The sequence below is a fragment of the Manis pentadactyla genome, chromosome 3 (genome assembly GCF_030020395.1).
Source record: "Manis pentadactyla isolate mManPen7 chromosome 3, mManPen7.hap1, whole genome shotgun sequence".
NCBI lineage: Eukaryota > Metazoa > Chordata > Mammalia > Pholidota > Manidae > Manis > Manis pentadactyla.
In genome coordinates this window covers 207,940,908-207,961,551 of record NC_080021.1, presented here as the reverse complement: position 1 = coordinate 207,961,551, position 20,644 = coordinate 207,940,908, and the positions used below count along the sequence as shown (strand labels likewise).

General features: G+C 42.7%; 1 protein-coding gene across 7 annotated transcripts in view; it reads right to left on the bottom strand.

Annotated features, from left to right (window-relative positions):
- Positions 1-20,644, bottom strand: part of LOC118927347 (protein CutA homolog) — a 39,608-nt gene that overhangs the window by 14,356 nt on the left and 4,608 nt on the right. For 4 of the 7 annotated variants that reach the window (XR_008996615.1, XR_008996617.1, XR_008996616.1 and 1 more), the window contains exons 2-4: positions 10,077-10,136; positions 8,488-8,533; positions 8,150-8,199 (exon numbers count right to left, since the gene is read on the bottom strand). Coding sequence is in view for 1 of the 7 variants with exons in the window: in XM_057498980.1 (XP_057354963.1) it covers positions 5,311-5,413; positions 8,150-8,199; positions 8,488-8,533; positions 10,077-10,136; positions 17,050-17,198 (408 nt within the window). In the remaining 6 variants the exon portion in view is untranslated. Of the gene's footprint in view, positions 1-21; positions 1,256-1,294; positions 2,844-3,382; positions 5,414-8,149; positions 8,200-8,487; positions 8,534-10,076; positions 10,137-17,049; positions 17,199-20,644 lie in introns of those variants that run through there. The other 3 variants (XM_057498980.1, XR_008996619.1, XR_008996620.1) reach the window with 3 other exon arrangements.

Below are 20,644 nucleotides of genomic sequence, written 5' to 3'. Positions count from 1 at the left end.
AACCTAGGACAAAACAAATACCTGGCAGAAAAAGCTGGTGTTTTGTCCCTCTACTCCCTCATTTCCCATAGACAACTGTGACACTTAGGCAAAGGAAGACCACCAAGAAACAGTTTAATGCACAGTCAGCACAGAACATGACCCAAGAAGACCAGAGGTAGAAAGAAAAATCTCTTGTAATTAGTTCCACTTTAAGAAAGCTCAAGGGAAGAATGGTGGATTTTGCCAATTCCATAAATTAGTAACTGTGTACTACAGAGAAAGCTTTGTTTATTTAAGAAATATTTGCCAAACCCTGCGCAAGAGATCAAATATATTCAGACACGCCCCTGCCCTCGAGTAGCTCACTACCTGGAAACAGGAGGCTGACCGAGGTACAAGGATAACAGGACACCGGCAGGAGAGAGGCCAACTTGGGCAGCCAGTCCTTGCAAAGGAGCAGCCAGACCTCACAAGCACTCATGCAGAAGGGCACTGCAGGCAGAGGGGCTGGCCTGGCACAGGAGCAACACCACACAGCATCCTGGGCCACCTACTTGCCTGTAGAACAGAGGTTGAAGGTGCTGATGGAAAAGTGAGTTGAGGTTATAAAGGGCCTTGAAAGCTAAACCAAGAAACTGGACTTTATCCTGAAAGCAATATAGTCATTTAGGGTCCCCAAGAACATTTTCAGTGTGGTTTACTTTATGCTAGATTTTCATATATATCAGAAACTGCTGTTGTAAAAAAGGGTATCACCATTATCACTCTTTGTTCTCCTGAGGCAGCCCTTTGAAATCCCCACTGGCTATCAAAAAAGGATCCCCTGGACTTTTAGAAGGGCCTCAGTCTGAAGTCCCTACAGAGTCTTCCCAATGGGGCCCTTGGAGATCCTAATTTCTACTTGGAGGAAATACGGTCCAAGAAGCACAGCAGGTGTCAAAATTACAGCCTGGCAATACCCCTCCCACACACCTTTCCCTCTGGGAAGAAAGACTCAGGATACCACAGATGTCTGTGGTGTCCCCCCAAACTGCCCACAGTCTCTCCAGAGTGGAGTTACCTTATGACCGATTCATGGAGGGGCCCTAGGTACAGTTTCTCTTTTTGCTGTATGGGACTCTGCCTTCCCTGCCCTCTTCCACCAGCGACTCATATAGGAGCAGGTGTAGCACCAGGCAGAACAGCCTTGGCTGTACTGTATGTAACTCCACACACTACCCTCTTTCTGGCCTCAGTATAGTTCAGTTTTCTTTAGTCACCTATAAAATGAAGACTGGCTTAGACCACTAGTTTACAAACGTTTAACAAACTTTTTTTTTTTTTGAGAGGGCATCTCTCATATTTATTGATCAAATGGTTGTTAACAACAATAAAATTCTGTATAGGGGACTCAATGCACAGTCATTAATCAACCCCAAGCCTATATCTCAACAGTCTCCAATCTTCTGAAGCATAACGAACAAGTTCTTACATGGTGAACAAGATCTTACATAGTGAATAAGTTCTTACATGGTGAACAGTGCAAGGGCAGTCATATCACAGAAACTTTCGGTTTTGATCACGCACCATGAACTATAAACAATCAAGTCAGATACGATTATTCGTTTGATTTTTATACATGATTTATATGTGAATCCCACATTTGTCCCTTATTATTATTATTATTATTTTTAAATAAAATGCTGAAGTGGTAGGTAGATGCAAGATAAAGGTAGAAAACAATTTAGTGCTGTAAGAGGGCAAATGTAGATGATCGGGTGTGTGCCTGTAGACCAAGTATTAATCCAAGCTAGACAAGGGCAACAAAACATCCACGGATGCAGAAGATTTCTCTCAAAACGGGGGGTGAGGTTCTAAGCCTCCCCTCTGTTGGTCCCCAATTTCTCTCCTGATGGCCCCCCTGCGACTGTGCCTGTCTTAGGTTGTTCCTCCCTTGAGGAATCTTACCCGTTTCTGGCTAACCAGTCATCTTCTGGGGCCATACAAGGAAATGTAAAGTTGGTAAGTGAGAGAGAAGCAATATTGTTTGAAAAGGTTAGCTTTTTACTTCTTTGCAGATTTATGCCCTGTAGCTTCTATGCCCTGCATTTGTCTTGAGGTATCTTTACCACTTGGAAGGATTACGATACTTGGTAATTTTCTATATGAGGCACTAATTCTACTAAAGAGTTGTAATTAGGAAGGAAGAAGAAAAGCTATAGAAGTAGCAGGTGGCAGAAAACATGGGAAGATTGATTATTTCTTTGACATATCTTCTTGTAGAGTAACATAAGCATGTGTAGGTTTTAAACTACTAATTAAATTGCGCACATACATTAACATAATAGGAATACAGCTACGTAACCAAAGCAGACCTACAATTACCAGCCATATCCAGTGAAACCAAGAAAACCAGTTAGGTACCCTAGGCACTTGTGAAAACTTATCAATGGTATGATGGATATTGTCTAACTTAATTTGAATAGTTTGAGAAAAATCAGACAAATTAAAACAACACATTCCTGGGAACTGTTCACATCCCATGTGTTCTTTTAACAGTAGATAGTCTATAGTCGCACGATTTTGGAGCACTGCAACTTGCACTTCTCCTAATTCTTGGTTGAGTTCCAACTATAGATCCAGTCAAAATTGTTTTACTGTATGCACAGGCCAGCTTAGATATCTCCTTCTTCATTCCAATGCCAAGTCCAGGAACTGGTGGGATGAGTGCATCTACAGCTGTAGCAGCGCATGGATCTTTGTTGAAGTTTTTTGATGTTCATCTTCTGGAATGACTCTTCCAGAGGATGTTGATGTTGGAAGTTCTTCTTCATATCGTATCTTAATTCATTTTCTGTGTAGCCAAATTAGGCTTTGATCCTCTGTATAAACACAAACAAACCCTTTGCCCACACTTTGATATGACCTTTATACCATTGTGAAGAACCTACTGGAGATCACCACACAGTAACTGCCTTTTTTTTTTTTAAGAGAAAGAAATATTATCAGAAAAATGTACTTCCATAGCTGATCATCTGACACCCTTTGAAAGATCAAAATTAAGGATATGTAAAGCATGCATTAATCGTTGATTTGCAGTTAGTTTTATCCTATCAGGGAGTAATCCCCCTTTTCTTTCTCTCTTTTTTTTTTGTTATCATTAATCTACAATTACACGAAGAATATTATGTTTACTAGGCTCTCCCCTATACCAAGTCCCCCCCACAAACCCCATTACAGTCACTGTCCATCAGCATAGCAAAATGTTGTAGAATCACTACTTGTCTTCTCTGTGTTGCACAGCCCTCCCCTTTCTCCCATCCCCCACATTATGCATGCTAATCATAATACCCCCTATCTTCTTCCCCCCACTGATCCCTCCCTACCCTCCCATCCTCCCCAGTCCCTTTCCCTTTGGTACCTGTTAGTCCATTCTTGGGTTCTGTGATTCTGCTGCTGTTTTGTTCCTTCAGTTTTTCCTTTGTTCTTATATTCCACAGATGAGTGAAATCATTGGGTATTTGTCTTTCTCTGCTTGGCTTATTTCACTGAGCATAATACCCTCTAGCTCCATCCATGTTGTTGCAAATGGTAGGATCTGTTTTCTTCTTATGGCTGAATAATGTTCCATTGTGTATATGTACCACATCTTCTTTATCCATTCATCTACTGATGGACACTTAGGTTGCTTCCAATTCTTGGCTATTGTAAATAGTGCTGCAATAAACATTGGGGTGCATCTGTCTTTTTCAAACTGGGCTCCTGCATTCTTAGGGTAAATTCCTAGGAGTGGAATTCCTGGGTCAAATGGTAAGTATTTTGAGCATTTTGAGGAACCTCCATACTGCTTTCCATAATGGTTGAACTAATTTACATTCCCACCAGCAGTGTAGGAGGGTTCCCCTTTCTCCACAACCTTGCCAACATTTGTTGTTTGTCTTTTGGATGGCAGCCATCCTTGCTGGTGTGAGGTGATACCTCATTGTGGTTTTAATTTGCATTTCTCTGATAACTAGCGATGTGGAGCATCTTTTCATGTGCCTGTTGGCCATCTGAATTTCTTTTTTGGAGAACTGTCCGTTCAGCTACTCTGCCCATTTTTTAAATTGGATTATTTGTTTTTGTTTGTTGAGGTGGGTGAGCTCTTTATATATTTTGGATGTCAAGCCTTTATCAGATCTGTCATTTACAAATATATTCTCCCATACTGTAGGGTACCTTTTTGTTCTATTGATGGTGTCTTTTGCTGTACAGAAGCTTTTCAGCTTAATATAGTCCCACTTGTTCATTTTTGCTTTTGTTTTCCTTGCCCGGGGAGATATGTTCAAGAAGAGGTCACTCATGTTTATGTCTAAGAGATTTTTGCTTATGTTTTTTTCTAAGAGTTTTATGGTCAAAACTTTTTTTTTTAAACTTAAATCTTACAAGGGAGCTCAATGCATAAAAATAATAAAAGCACAGTTGCACTGGTTGAAGTATGTGTAGGGGGCCTCAAACCCTTACCCCGACCAGGCAGCCCCCGGGGTACTTCTGTCAAACCCAGGACTCTGTACAGCAAGTCTGGAAAACACTGGTCTAGCAGTTCCCCAGGGCCCTCTCCTACTTTCGAATGCTCAGGTTCAATGCTCAGGTGAAAAAGTTAGTATGGTGGGCTCAGGGACTATGTCTCCACTAAGCAAGGCTCCAGACCTGATAGGTGTCCCAAGGAGTGCAGACCTGCTCCCAATCCACAGGGCTGTGTCTAATATTCCCCCCATCCTACATACACGTGGAACCTAATCCTACTCTCACCTCTGCAGGACTCAGAAGTAGCTAACATCATCTTTAGCTAGAAGTAATAATCCTGCTTATCCCTGAAATTCCAAGCTAGCAAGTCATCTTTTTGGATAAAGTGCTCACCAGTTTCTGTAAAAGGAGGCATTCATCCCACATGCTTCCATATGGTCACAGGACAAGTCATCTGGTCCATTCCTCAAGAAAAGCAGGAGAGTAATCACATCCTAGCATTTGAGGTAGGCCTGGTGACTGCAGGGGCCAGTGACAAACCTCACCTTCAATGCCACCTCCCCTTGGCCCCTGCCACACAACCACACTTACCACTCACCCGGTCCACCTTTAAACATGAAGCAGAGACAAGTTCCTGGGTTCTTGCTTGGACTGACTGGCCCAGCCCAGCCTTCTCCTCTAGCCTCAGGAGCCTCGGACCTTCAGTCCTCACAAAGTTACTTAGCTCTTCTGCTGACGAAAACACGAGTCCAGAGATGCTAGCACAGAAAGATGCCTCCCCTTCCCCAAAGTGCACCGACAGGCTAGAGGCAGCCAGCAGGAGGCACAAAAAGCTTCCCCCACTCAGTCCTCCTCCATGTCCTTCTCCAGCCGCCTTAAATAGTGCACGTCTCCTTGGTCCACGGGAAGACTGAAGACCTCTGGGATTTCAAAAGGATGAACCAACCTTTGAAAAGAAAGCACAACCCTGTGAGTGACTATGCTTAGAATCAGGCTATGCAATAAAACTCAACTGGAAGCCTCACTTCAGGCCCTCTGAAATCTGCTGCAGCCCACACGCCCAGCCCCACAGCCCACCTCCAAGCCTGTTTCCTACCTGTCACTGAGTGATCCATTAGGCTGAACAGCTTTAGATGCTCAGACATGGGTCTGAATTCTCAGTATGTGCCTTACTAGCTAAGTAACCATGAAAAAACCACTTGATTTCTCTAAAGGCTCTACAAAAGAGGGTTTAAAAACAGTACCTGCATGCCTGGATGGCTGAGGGTTCCATGAGACAGGTTATGTACAGGACTTACCTGGCACAGTGACTGGCCCTGGACGCATTCATTAAAGTTAGCTCTGTATTATTGTCCCACACTCATCGCTGCACCTTCCCCAGACAGCTACCCCCCCACCTCCCCAATACCTCTGTGTTCTCTTCTCCACCTAGAAAGTTTGCTTTTGATCAATCAAAAGCTTCTATCCCTCAAGGCCCAATTCAATCAGTGACCTTTTCCAAGGGATCTTCCCTGACTATCCAAACACAAAAGAATCCCTTCTCCCTGTTTCTTTCACCAAGTTCTCTTTACCTTCTAGATTGAAGAAACACGAGGCTTTGGCCTCAGTTTCCCATCTATCAGAAATGGGTAATAATCCTCTGCTTCCTTTCTGCTGAACGAGGTACTGTGAAGTCCTCAGGAGATTGGATGCTTAGTAAATCACAACGTGTGCAGGTGCTTAAACATTTGGAGTTGGGTAATTTTATCCAGTGCCTGAGGATAATGAATTTTCTTATTTCATGGACACCTAGATCAGTGTGTATGTTTTTATAAGCTGACATACAGAATTCTGTGTATGTACGAATACAGTATTCAGACATACACAATAAGACATTTTAAACACTTCAGTAGTAAGAGCTGCCCCTGACGCAGCACTTCCTGTGTACACTCCCATAAATTCATCCCGATACTCATAACAACCCACACCAGGTACTAGTACAGTCCCCATTTTACAGAGGGGCAACCGAGACACACAGAAAGCAGGAGTAATTTGCATGCACTTAAGCTACAATTAGCAAGTGGGGAAGCCAGGATTGGATCCTGCAGATCACACTGTGGGTTCACGCTCTTAATCCTGAAGCTGTCCCTCACAGCTTAATAGCTGTAATTTCTTGACTGTACTGGTTTCTACTAAAGGTGCCTTATTCCCACACCTCTGCAAAGGTGGTACCACAAGGGCCTTCTCTACCACTAGGTATAGCCATATTTTCGCAGAATCGTGGTTCCCTAGGATGTGAAATAAAAGGGTTTTATCCATATAGGTGATTTGCATCCCTGGCTGTACATCAGAGTCAATATGGGTACTTTTGAAGACCCCTATTCCAGATGAATTAAGTCAGAAGCTGAGGTGGGGCCTAAACTGGTCATTTGAAAAACATCTCCACATGATTATGGTATGTAGCTAGCATCAATAATCACTAAATCACAGTTCAGGCTAGTGCTGCTCAAGCTTTTAATATGCACAGCAATCACTGGGGATCTTGATAAACTGTAGTTTAAGTTCAGGGTCAGAATGAGATTCACCATTTCTAGCAAGCTTCCTGGTGATGCCAATTATTCCAAAAACCACACTTTGAATTAGGATTTAGACCAGTGGTTCTAAAGTGAGGTCCACTGAGCCCTGGGGAACTCTAACACCCTTTCAGAAGGCCCATGAGGCCAAAACCATATTCATAACAATACCAATTTGCCATTTATCATTTCACTATGTTGACATCTGCACTGATGGCGCAAAAGCAATGTTGGGTAAAACTGCCGGCCCCTTAGCATGTGTCCAGACGACGGCACCAAACTACCAGCCGTTACTGTAGTTTCACAACACACACCTGCATTTTTAAAAAGTCAAGTGCATTTAAGCACATCCTTGATAAAGTGGTAAAAACTACTATTTTTATTAAATTTAATCTTTGATTACGTGTCTTTTTAATATTGTATGGCAAAATGGGAAGTACACATAAAGAGCTTCTGCTGTATACTTAAGTTCAATGTTGTCTTGAACTTGTCTGATTGTTTGAGCCTTAAGCTAAACTAGACTTTTCTTCATGGAACATCATTTTTACTTTCAAGCCTGAGTGACCATAATTTGTCATTTTTACAAATTATGGTTACTTAGGTTTGAATATTAGGTAGATATTTCCTCCACTGTGAACAAAATGAGTACATCACTCAAATGAAGACAATTTACATCACTTACTGCCAATAAAAACAATTCATATTTTCAAGCAAAAATAGAACTATAAAAATCAGAAAAATAAAAATATAAAATGATGCCATTTTTCTCAATTTTTTGTTTTTTGGAAAAAAAGTTTTCCATAAAAATCAATCATTCGTGTTAATATGGTTTTATTTTTGTTAATTTAAGTGAACTAAAAATATTTTTTCATTTCTAATATAGTGAACTTTGCTATAACCCACATAAAGCTCTCCTGGGTCCTCATTAATTTTTTAAGTGTAAAGGGAAACTGAGACCAAACTTTTGAGAACCCCTGGTCTTATCCTAGCCTCTCACGTTACAGATGCAGAGTCTGGGGGATGGGCACCTGCCTGTGGTCACATGGGAAAGTGGTGACAAGGCCCTGCTTTCCAAGCTCATTCACTTGGTCCCTAGCGTGTTCCTGGCTGAGAAGGGATGCCAGCGTTACCTGATGTAGTTGGACAGCATGTGGACCTTGGAACTCTTTGTCTTTATTAACTGTAAAAGAAAAAAAATGATAATAATAATAATAATAATGATGATGATGATGATGGCTGCTTCAGGACCTCAGCCCCAGCTCTGCAGCTTTTGTTCACCTGGCCATTTAGGAAATAACATTCCTCCAGATCACCGGGCCCAGCCACTAGCTCACAAATGAACTGAGGGCATCTTCTGTAGGGCAAGAATCTCAACCAGTTGATTGCTGTTACTTTGTAATTGGAACCTGGGAAAAAACCTTAGTCTCAGTTGTCTCCTATAACAGTTCCATACCCCGTCCTCACTCACCAGCAGGATCTCAGTGGCTTCTTCTATTTCTCCATTCCAAAAGTACCTGGAGAAGAGAACAAAACCAAATTATGATGCTCATAGGACAAGCCCAGTGAAATGTCAAACATGGCCCGATCAGGTGACTTACTGAGGTGGCAACTTTAAAATCTTTCCAAGCCCGCATAAAAATATCTACAGTTGGCCATACCCCACAGGTATGGTTTTAGCACCTGTCTGAACACATCTGGATGTGAGAGGCTCACCATCTCTTGAAGAAGTCCATCTACCTTAAAGGTTTTCACACGAGAGGGTTTTTCCTATGGTGTGCTGACACCTGCTAGCCGGCTGTTTCCCCAACTTCCACGTGAAGAGCCACCTCAGGACAGCCCTGCAGAAACAGCTGTTTTCTCTACTCCAAAGTGGGCGTCTCCAGCTCTTTCGATGCTCGTCCTGTGCTCATGGCATACAGGCACCTCCCTATCCTTTGGCACTGGTGCTACTTTTCCCACTGACGCTCAAAGCTGAGTGACCACAAATGGACAAATAAAAAAGCACAGGAGGCTTCAGGGAGGAAGTGATCCTTGTAAGATATGCAAACAGGTCCACCACTTAAAACCAAAGTCAGTGATGATGTCCAGGAAGGAGTATGAGAGCAGCACCTCATGGGAAAGTAAAGAAATTTTCTACGATGACCTGGGCCACTGGCCCTAACTTAGAGGGCGTGGTAAGAGGATCAATTATAAGGAAGGAAATAAGAAGGGAATGCTAGGCTGAAATTCACTGCTAGCTCCCAAGCATTGGTTTCCAGACCGACTTTACGTGAATTACCTAAACACTTTTTAAAAAATTCAGTGACCCAAGTCCCAGTTTCAGGAAGACTGCGTAGATCTAGGACGGAGCTTAGGAACATAAGGAACAGCCCAATTTGGAGCCACGGCTAAATGATGTGAGCCACTGAGGGAGTGACACCATTGGGGTGGGGAGCCTTCATCATACAGCACTTCTCTGTTTTTACCTTTAGATATTATCTATCTCTTTTCCCCAGGGGAGGAAGCACATGAAAAGCTGATCAGAGAAATTAAGGCACAAGTAAGATCCTGCACAGCTAGTACTGGGATGCTGAAATACTTTGATGAAGGAAATGGCACAGACCAAGGTAACTAAGGAGAAGGTGTTAATGAAATGAAAGGCAGGCAATACACAAAATCAGCCTGTCATATATGCTGAACTCTCAGTTTTCCAGAGTCTAAAGGCAATGGAAATTATTTTCTTTGATATCCCTAGGTGGCTTACTTAGGGATGGAATGCCCAGTCTGACTTCTTTGCTAACAGCAAACTAATTGATTTAAACAAAGAATGTGCATACAAGATTCACTGTTCCCAAACTGTAGTCTTTTTTCCTCCTTTCTCTACACACAGCCTATTCTTGCTTTTGTTGGATGACATAAACCCGCTGGTTGATTTCCTCTAAATATAAATCCCCAGTGAATTAATACTTAGATGCTTTGAGTTGTTCTTTGACAATTCCCCCTAGTTCAGTGCTTTTTCCACCAGCCAGCACCTGACCTCGCACTGCCACCCCCCTCCACTGGCCGTAGCAAACTCACAGTGAGGATGCTTTGGGCAGAATGTTCACCGAGGCAGCCAGCTTCTTATCCAGTATTGTCCTAAAGCAAAGAGAGAGAGTGACAGTCACTGGGGCAAGAGTCCAGGATTTTAAGAGAAGGGACAGGCGTTCTTAGGAATTACCGAGGAAACCTGAGTCTAAGATAAACATTTAGAGAGCCCTGCCCCCTCAAACCAACACATTCCATAACCCCAGGCACAGAACCTCTGAAGACAGAGCTGTTTATAAGTCCTTCACTGGGTAGAAGAGAAGTAGGGAAACAGCTATGGGAAGGCAGTTTTAAGGACAGGCCCAGTCTGCCTGTGGAATGGGAATTAATTACCACGGGATGAAGAACAAGAAGACCTAGGTTCTATCCCTGACCCTGCAGCAGGATGGCTGTGTGACCTTATGCAAGTTCTTTTCTTCATTCCAGGAATAAGTATTTGAGCACCTATCCAAGACAGGCACATCCCCTTCACTCAAGTTGACTCTCCTGCTATACAGTGAGAGGACTGCTTCTGCCAATGGTTCCCACCAAGAACTCCTTTCATTATGCCACTCCATTTATTCTGCTTTTCTCTGTCAGATATGTATCGGGCTGTCAGTGCTTCTGATCTGTAGATACCCATGGGACTACGTAGAACAAATACAATTCCAAGCAAAAGCAGAATAAGCATCCCATCTTGCATTTGTCTTTGGCAAATATAGGCTCTTTTCACTTTTTATTTTCATTTATTTATTTATTTATTTTTAGGAGAGCAAGGCACAGGCTTTTATTTAGAGATAAAGTGAAAGGACAGAGCTCCTGGTTCACGCCAGGAGGGAACAAGAGAGTCCTACCTTTTATTTTTGTAAAGGTTTCTACCACAGTCTTTGCATGCCTCTAAGGGACAGATCTCAGGTTAGAATTCCTGGTCTGATAGTCTCGGATTCCACTGCAGACCCCTGATGAACACAGTACATGTGTTTGAACTACTACATGTATCACAGAAACAGGAGCACCACCAAGTCATTGATGCAAAGTTGTGTTGCCAAGCACTAAAACCTCAAGCCTGCAGCAGCAGGCAGGCCCTGACAAACCTTTCTCGCAGCTCAGGCCGCCAGAGGGACCTAGTCTTTCCTGTGAAGTGCTCAAGCAAACCCCATCTGAGCCTGCTCACTGATCCCTCCTTCCCTCAACTGCTGCTGAGAGAACTGACCTACTTTCTCTTCCCATGAGTTAAAGGCTGAACAGTGCTCTACTTAAGGCTCCACATCAATGTGGCATTACCACCGCCCTCATTCCCTCACTCCGAGCCTTAAATCCCTGTCTGTAAGGAGAGGCACATGGCACAAATTTATTTAAGCAATGCCTGCAAGTCTTACTCACTCAATAATCTGAAAAATTACATTTTATTGGTTTTGAAAATGGCATGGAAACAAGGTAGTGAGTTAAACCTCTGGAAGACAAAATCCCATTGCCTCACAGGCCCTTTCCAATCTCTTTGGGAGAGTGTGAACTCCTCAGAGACTGATCACAGCAGCCTATCCGTGGGTAAAAGACACAGAGCTATGGAAGGCTGTGTTATTCACAAAGCCCCTAGCACCACCCTGCATGTCCCCCCAAAAGAGACAAGAACAAGAGAGAGCACGTGAGCTGATTGATAAAATATACACATAGCCAAGACCAGCAGTGAGTCACAGGTGGGAGCTCAGATCCTCACACTCAGATCTGAGGAAAGCAGCAGACAGAAGTACAGAGCTGCTAGGGCCCCTGGAAACTGCAGAGCTTAGACCAGTGCTGCACAGACAACATACATACTTTGGCTCTCACAGCATTTAAAAATCTTGACTTTGTTACCAATATTTACTATCAGGATATTTCACACTCAAAAAACACAGATTATGTAGCTTCTCACCCAAAAATGAGGCTTATAACATTGGACCCACAGTCCTACGGGGTCACATTTAGCTAAAGCTGAGCAGTGGCTACTCCCTCTAGGCATGACGTATGCTTCTCAGGTCAACACAGTTCCCACTGCTCTCTTTCCTCCCAGCCCCCCGGAAGAATAAGGGTTGCTATCCACCACGTTCCTTCACTATTACATCCCACCCACTTTATTCAATTAGGTCACCTTGCCTGTACAAGCATACCTCATTTCATTATGCTTCGCTTTACTGTACTTCACAGATACTGCATTTTTTTACAAACTGAAGGCACAAGATTTCAGTGGAGGACGTCACTGCAGACGCAGTGCAAATAGCAAGAGAACTAGAGTAAAAAGTAGAGGCTGAAAAATTAAAATCATAATGAGTTATCATCTCACACCAGTTAGGATAGCCAACATCGAAAAGACAAGGAACAACAAATGCTGGCAAGGATGTGGAGAAAGGGGAACCCTCCTACACTGTTGGTGGGAGTGTAAATTAATTCAACCATTGTGGAAAGCAATATGCAGGTTCCTCAAAAAACTAAAAACAGAAATACCATTTGACCCAGGAATTCTACTCCTCAGAATTTACCCAAAGAAATTCTACTCCTAGGAATTTACCCAAAGAAAACAAGATCCCTGATTCAAAAAGACATATGCATCCCTATGTTTATTGCAGCACTTATTTACAATAGCCAAGATATAGAAGCAACCTAGTGTCCATCAGTAGAAGAATGGATAAAGATGTGGTACATATACACAATGGAATATTATTCAGCCATAAGAAGAAAACAAATCCTACCATTTGCAACAACATGGATGGAGCTAGAGGGTATTATGCTCAGTGAAATAAGCCAGGCGGAGAAAGACAAGTACCAAATGATTTCCCTCATTTGTAGAATATAAAAACACAGCAAAACTGAAGGAACAAAGCAAAAGCATACTCAAAGACTCCAAGAAGGGACTAGCACTTACCAAACGGTAGGGGTGGGAGAGGGCAGGTGAGGAGGGTGGGGGAAGGGGATTGAGGGGTATTATGACTGGTACACATGGTGTGTGTGGGGGTCACAGGGAAGGCAGTATAGCACAGAGAGGACAAGTAGTGACTGTGGTATCTTACTACGCTGATGGACAGTGACTGCAACGGGGTATGGTGGGGACTTGATAATATGGGTGAATGTTGAAACCATAATGTTGCTCATGTGAAACCTTCGTAAAACTGTATATCAATGAGACTTTAATTAAAAAAAAAGTAACAGAAGTTCTAGGAAAAAAAAAGCGGAGGCTGAAGCTGTGACTGAAATGCTACAATCTCATGATACAACTTGAATACGTGAGGAGTTGCTTCTATGGATGAGCAAAGGACGTGGTTCCTTAAGATAGAATCTGCCCTGGTGGAGATGCTGTGAAGATCATTGAAATGACAGCAAAGGATTTAGAATATTATGTGAACTTAGTTGATAAAGAGTAGTGGCAGGGTTGGAGAGGACTGACTGCAATTTTGAAAGAAGTTCTGTGGGTAAAATGCTATCAAACAGCAGCACATGCTACAGAGAAATCACTTGTGAAAGACGAGTCAATCGACACAGTAAACAGCACTGCTGTGTTATTTTAGGAAATTGCCACAGCCACTGCGACCTTCACCTGAGCAGTCAGCAGCCATCAATATCAAGGCAAGACCCTCCACCAGTGGAAAGGTGAATGCTGAAAGCTCAGATGATGGTCAGCAGTTTTTTAGCGGTAAAGTGTTTTTAAAGTATGTACATTGTTTTTTAGACATAATGCCACTGCACACTTCATAAATGACATTATAGTATAAACATAGCTTTCATATGCACTGGGAAGCCAAAAAATTCATTTGACTTGCTTTATCACGATATCAGCTTTACTGTGGTGGTCTGGATCTAAACCTGCCTTGCAGATATTTGTGTTTGTGACAGGGCCTAATCCAGTTCCCTCTCTGTATGTATGAGATCAATGCCCAGAGAAGACTTGTCTAAGGCCACATGTGGAGTTGACACCAGATAGGACACAACAGTCAGGATTTTCACCCTGGCCCCAGCAAGAGATTTTTCTAGTTACGAAAGTGTCTGTTATTGAAGAGATCTAACATCGCCGGGAACCAGAACTGAACTGACCAGAACTGAGAGGCAGCAGACTACACCCTATAAAGAACACTGAAGAAGAAAGAAGACCAAACTGGAGCTGGAAGACCTGGTCTCCGTGCTGCTTCTGCAGCTAATGCTGGGTGTCCCGACTGCTAACATTTGTGGAGCCATCCCACCATGTACCCATTTGCTCCCCTTCTACAAATCCTGAGAACTAAACCAGTTTGCCTCTTTTCTACCCAAATCATTAATAAAAAATACTAAACAGAGGAGGCTGAGGTGAGTTCCACGCCACATCACTAAAGGCTCCCCTTCAGACTTGCAGTTCAACTCCGTAGACTAAACACATGCTGCAACCCCCACTTTTACATCAAGCCTTAGAAACAACAGAAAATACCTACAACTTGGCATGCGGAACACAGGAAAGAGAACGTGTCATGTACCAGTGACAGTAAGGAAGCCCTGAAGAATGAAAGACACCCTGAGACCTGCATGGGAGCACGCAGGGGTATGCCACAGAAGATGAGAGCAACGGGAACCAGAGTAGGCAGGAACTTGGACGCAGCCATCACAGTGAACAGCTGGAATGCCACAGCAGGAGCAGGTGAACCTTCCCCTGCGCCCCCACCAAAGCTCGCATTGGCCCAGGCAGAGTGATGAGTGTTTGTTCCCAAGCAGGAACAGTGAGTGTGGGCAAAAAGTTTGGGCAATAAGGCAAAGCAGTGTCCTAGTGACTGGCAACAGCCAACTACAAAAGAGAATTCATGCCCAGAAGACCAGTTACTAGGGTACCCCAGCCAGTAGAAGGTTTCTCCAGTCCATATGCCCACTGGCAACAGTGCTACGCAATGAGAACGCCTTGCGGCTGTTCTGCACCTCCCACCAGTGTAACTAAAAGGACGAGAGGGGTTACAATTAAGAATCACAAATAATTTGAGGAAAGTCAATTTCAGGAGAGAGAAAAACAAAAGAATTTACATAGAGGAGAACCAGTTAATAGAATATCCAAAACCAATATTTTAAAATAAATATGATTATGTATACTTGGAAGTTGTTGAGAGAGTAGACCTTAAAAGTTCTCACCACGTACATGCAAATAAACATACACACACACATGTGCACACAAAAGTAACTATGAGGTGAAGGGTATGTTAGCTAACCTTAGTGTGGTAATCATTTCACAACATATATGTATATTAAAACATCATATTGTACATCTTAAATTTATACAATGTTATATGTCAATTATATCTCAATAAAACTGGAAAAAATGAAAATAAAATAAGTATCATTAATATCCACAGAATGATAAAGTTATTGTATCCATAAAATAAGATCAGACAATTATGAAATAAGGACATTTGGTCATTAAAAAAATAATCAGAAACCTTGAAAAAAATTATAATCATTTAAAAAACTCAACGGAAGGGCTAAACAGCAAAATAGACATAGCTAAAATATAAATAAGAGAGAAGCCTGGGCTCAGAAATTCTCCCTGTATGCAGAATAAAGGAACAGAGAAATATGAAAGTTCAGCCATAGAGAACAAATTCAACATCTACCTAAGAGGAGTTCCAGGAACAGGACACAGAAAGAATAGAGACTACTTAACAAATACGTATTGAACATTAAGATGAAGAGAAAATCCTAAAAACTACCAGAGAGGAAAAGCATTACCTACAAAGGAATGAGGTCCCGACAAATGCTTGACTTCTTATCAGCAAACCTGGATGCAAGATTAAAAAAGAACTCTCTCCAAGCTGACAAGTGATCCATTTACCTGAACTGGCCTTTCAACTAGTTAGAATCCATTTCTTCACAATATCCAACCTCACAGAGGTCAGGTGAAGTTGTTCCCTGACAAGATCCAGAGTGGGGTCTGGACACTTCAGCATAAAAACCAGGTATACTGGAAACATCAGAAGGGATTTTAATTCCTAGCTCCTAAATATTATGGTCATATTTCTGAAGTAATCACAGCTTCTTTTAGTCAAGAGCTGTTCTCCAAAGGTAATGTTAATGAGTGAAAAATAGACATTCTGGTTGAGGGAAGGAAAGATAGAATCAAATGCAAGTTTAGCCTGTGATGGTCAACAATTTGGAGGCTTGGGCGCACAAAGACCAGACTCCACATTTTAAAACATTGTAACATAGTCTATCATCAGCATCAAGAATGCTGAGTTTAGAGCAAGAGGGGAACAAGGAGCCAAATCCATTGCCCTGCAGTTCCACTAACCTTCTTCAAGGCTGCATATATAAAAAGGAATGAAGGGGAGAAATTCAGACACAACATACATTTACTGAGCATCTAAGATATACGAGTTACTGGGGAAAGGATTGAAAGCATTTTATATCATTTAATCCTCACAACAGTCCTGTGAGGTAGGAGGTAGGAGGCCTTATCCTACTTTATAACTGAGAAAACCAACACTTGCAGAAGGGAAGCAACTTGCCCTAGGTCACACAGTAAGTGGCAGCACGAAGATTCAAACAGTGGTCTGAATATAAGTCCACTGCTCTCACCAGCACACTACTCCTGCTTTTAGAAATTTGCCAAATATTCGGAATGGCCTCCTTCTCCTCACTTGTCATAGTGCCTCTGGGACTGAGCAAAGAGAATTATTTCCATGAAAGAAGAGAGCTGGACCAGGAATTGGGAGACTTACATTCTCAACCTACAGGGTTCCACTGGTCTCTTACCTTAACGCACGGGGAAAGCCACCTACCTCTCTGAGTTTGTGTCCCTTACAGGCCCCCCAGCACCACTTAACATTTCCAGCCCAGCAGCAGGATCCTTCAGGGGACCATTTAGCATGCTCCTCTTATTACCCCAAGCAGATAGCTGGGTAGGCCATCAGTGGATGGACAAGGTGAGCAGAAGCAAGAGGCCCCCCTGGAATAGCCTGGTAGCTCCCCGAGCCTTCTGGGATGCACCTAAGCCCCTTCACCATACCTGGCAATGTATCTGGCAATTTGCTCGTTGGGACAGTTGACAAAAACAATGGAGTAAGTGCTGGAGACAGAGCTGCCGGTGACGGCTGAGTGGAGCTGCAGGCTAAGGGTCCTGAGCAAGGGGTATGTCAGGAAAGGAGCTGTCAGGATCTACATGGTGGGAAAAGAAAAGCACAGGTCAGCAGTGATACAGCCAATTCTCTATCTGCCAGCTTACGCAGACTAGAACCACTGCTGGGCAGTATTTTTTCATTCTCATTTCCCATTCATAAAATAATTTCTGGGATCTGTATTGAGCTTTAATTCTTAAAGTTTCCACACCTAGATATTTCCTTGGCATTTTGCAGATGATAAAAAAGAGGAGGCTCAGGAATTTGCTCAAAATCACATAGCTTTTAATTGGTGAAGCCAGGATTAGGACTCAGGTCTGTATAACCTGAAATCCATTCTTATAGTAGAAAACTGCTACTGGAGGCAACACCTACTAGCATCCACTGGACTGCTGCAGTCCTGGGGAGATGATTGTGAAAGATGAGCTCTTGCAACTACTGATGCCCTGGGGAGTTCATTTCACCTCCATTCATTTGTATATGGGCCAGGTGCTGTGGGCAGTCTAGTGGAAAAGCTAGTCTCATTCTAGAGCAATGTGACCTGGGCCACTGTAACCGAGAACTGGTGGGACCAAGAGGACACAGGCCCTGAGGGAGCAGAAGGCAGCTTCCAAGGAAGGTACGATAAGTTGGATCTGAAATAGTGAGCAGGATTACAGGAGGAGACGGAGGTATTCCAACCAAATGATATATAATACAAACTTAGGGACAGATGAGAGATCCAGTCTGCGTGGGTCTTAGTCTGTGGGTATGAGATCAGGAGAAAATGGACTAGAATTATAGAGAAAGGTCATGCTAAGGAGTTTGGGGTGTACTCAGGTGACAGGGTACTTGGGGAGGTTTATAAGTAGCAGACTAAAAACATGATCAGGCTGAGTAGAGTAACAGGAGGGAGGATGGGGAGTAACCAGAATGCAGTCCTCCTAAAAGGCCATTGCAGTGATCCAGGAAAAAGACAGCAAGATCCCGAGCTAAGGAGATGGCAGTGACAGTGTGAGAGGAAAGACATTGGAGATATACTTTTCATACTTTTTTTTTTGTATCATTTATCTACAATTACATGAGGAACATTATGTTTACTAGACTCCCCCCATCACCAAGTCACCCCCACATACCCCATTATGGTCACTGTCTATACTGTTTTAATAATAAACATTTAAAATAAGAGAAAACGAAAAGAACTTGAGAGCATCTTTCATCCAGGGTTCTTTGCTTAGGGGTGACAAGGGAGTCATTAACAGGGATAGAGGCGGCTTGTAAAGAGTTCCCCGCCGTGACTCAGCCAGGGCTGAACAGAGCTTGCCTCTCCTGCCTCCCAGCCGCGGACAGTGCTTTGCTCAAGCAAACCTCTGTCTTCCCACTCCGTTTCGTCATCACCTGGGTCCTGGCTCCTACTTCTTGGCAGGGGCTGAGCAGCGTTTTTATGTCTTTAGCTTCAGTTTGACTCGAGGCCTGTCTGGGTTAGGTTTCTCATTCCCTCCCACTGCCTCCACCAACACCTCCAATTCAAAGGACTAGTCCTCTGAACTAAACCAGTAACTATGCAAGTAAAAAAGAACCAAGCTTTTCAATGAATCTTTTAGTGTATGTGTTTGTGTGTAATGACAACTCAATTAGACTACAGAAAAAATAAAAGCACTAGAGAGCAGGAGGTAAATCCTGGTTCCAGTATTGCTAACTGCCTGAGGCCTTTAACAAGTTGCTTCTCTTCCTTCTTTAAATGTTATCTAGAAAATGGAGATTACGCCGCCTACCTCAGAGCTGCCAAGGGACCAAACAAGATAGGAGATATAATTTGTAATCTCTGATTCAATAAAGAAACAGACTTTGCTTCACTCATCACTGTATTCCCAGCACAGTTCATGGCACACAGCAGGTTCTTAATAAATACTTGTAGACTAGTGAATTAATATACCAGCAAGACATTGTTATTATGACTAAACAGCCTTGTGAAGTAGGTAGGGCCTTTGGGTCACCCACTGTTAGCAGTGCTGTTAAGCAGAGAATATTGTAACCCCATCAGGTGTCAACTACATGATGCTCTTAAGGGGGCTTCCAGCACAGACTCTAAACAAAAGGAGCAATGGCCTATTCCCCAACCAAAAAAGCCATTCCTAGGAAAGATCTGGGGCATTTCAGCCAGCAGGTTATGGGTGGCACACACAGCTAAGAGGATTAAATAGAAACTCACCTAGAATGTATTGATGCTCTTATATGAACTCCTAGTCAAAACACTAAGAGGTGAATGGGCTCTCAGGTGTTATCTAAGACAACCTTTAATTTAACAGATAAGATAACTAAGGTGGAAGGTACAGAAGCTCTGTGACAGAACCAAGACTCCTGCCTCCCATTCTGCGCTCTTTCAACTACAGTGAGCATGACCAGGGATTGACACAGTGGGGTCATTTCAGCTTTACTTAATCCAATGGTTCTCAACTTGGGGCAATTTTGCCCCCCAGGAGACATCTGGCAACATCTGGAGACAATTTTGATTGCCATGACTGAGAAAGAGATGCTATTGGCATCTAGTGGGTAGAGGCCAGGATTGCTGCTAAACACCCTTCTGTTGTACCACTGATCACCTTGAAATACAGTCTTCACATGTGTCTCCCCTATCGCACATGAGCTCTTCAGCCTTATTTGTTTCTGTATTCCCAGCACTTTACAACCCCTGACAAGGAGTACAGGCTTGAGAAATGTTTGTGGACTATATCAAAAAAGTGTCAGAGACATGAAAGGTCAATTTGGAACCACAAGTGGACTCCAACATATTAGAAAGTGACATTATATGAATGCAAAATGGACAGAAACTACATCATGATATTCTTTGATAAAAAATTATAATGGGAAAAGATTTACTCTGATTTTTAAAGAAAAGTTTTTATAATACTTTTATACATATGTCTTTTGCAATATAACTTTTCTAATTTTATACTCTTTTAAGTATTTTATGTATACCTTTAGTTATTTCCCATTTCATTCTACCTTATCCCTTTTGTTGTCTTGGAGTATTTACATTGCCTTTCAGAGGTTATGCCTGACTTTACAGTCTGTGTTTGGCAGAAGGGGCCTCAAGCCACCTACTGATTCTAAACTTGTAATCCACCTACTTCTAAGGAATCAGAATACTCTGGAATTGACTGCAACATTGTGTTTATCTATACATTTTTCTTGGGTGCAAATCCAGAACTTTCACACACATAAAAAAAGTAAAAAAGACCTACAGTCCTAAGACGGTTAAGAACCACTGATCTGTGCCAATTTTTACAGATGAGGAATGTAAGGGCCAGAGAAGGCAAGAAATCACCCAAGTCATGAGCAGCAGAGCCAGGCTAGATCCCTGGGCTTCTGGCCCTTGCCTCTAGTTTTCCTTTCTGCTTCCCTCCACAACCACCACTACCACCAGAGGTACTCTGTAGTCACCTCCAACCTCAACATTTTAAGATATTTCAGAAATGAGAAAACAAAGTTCCACACCCTGCCCCA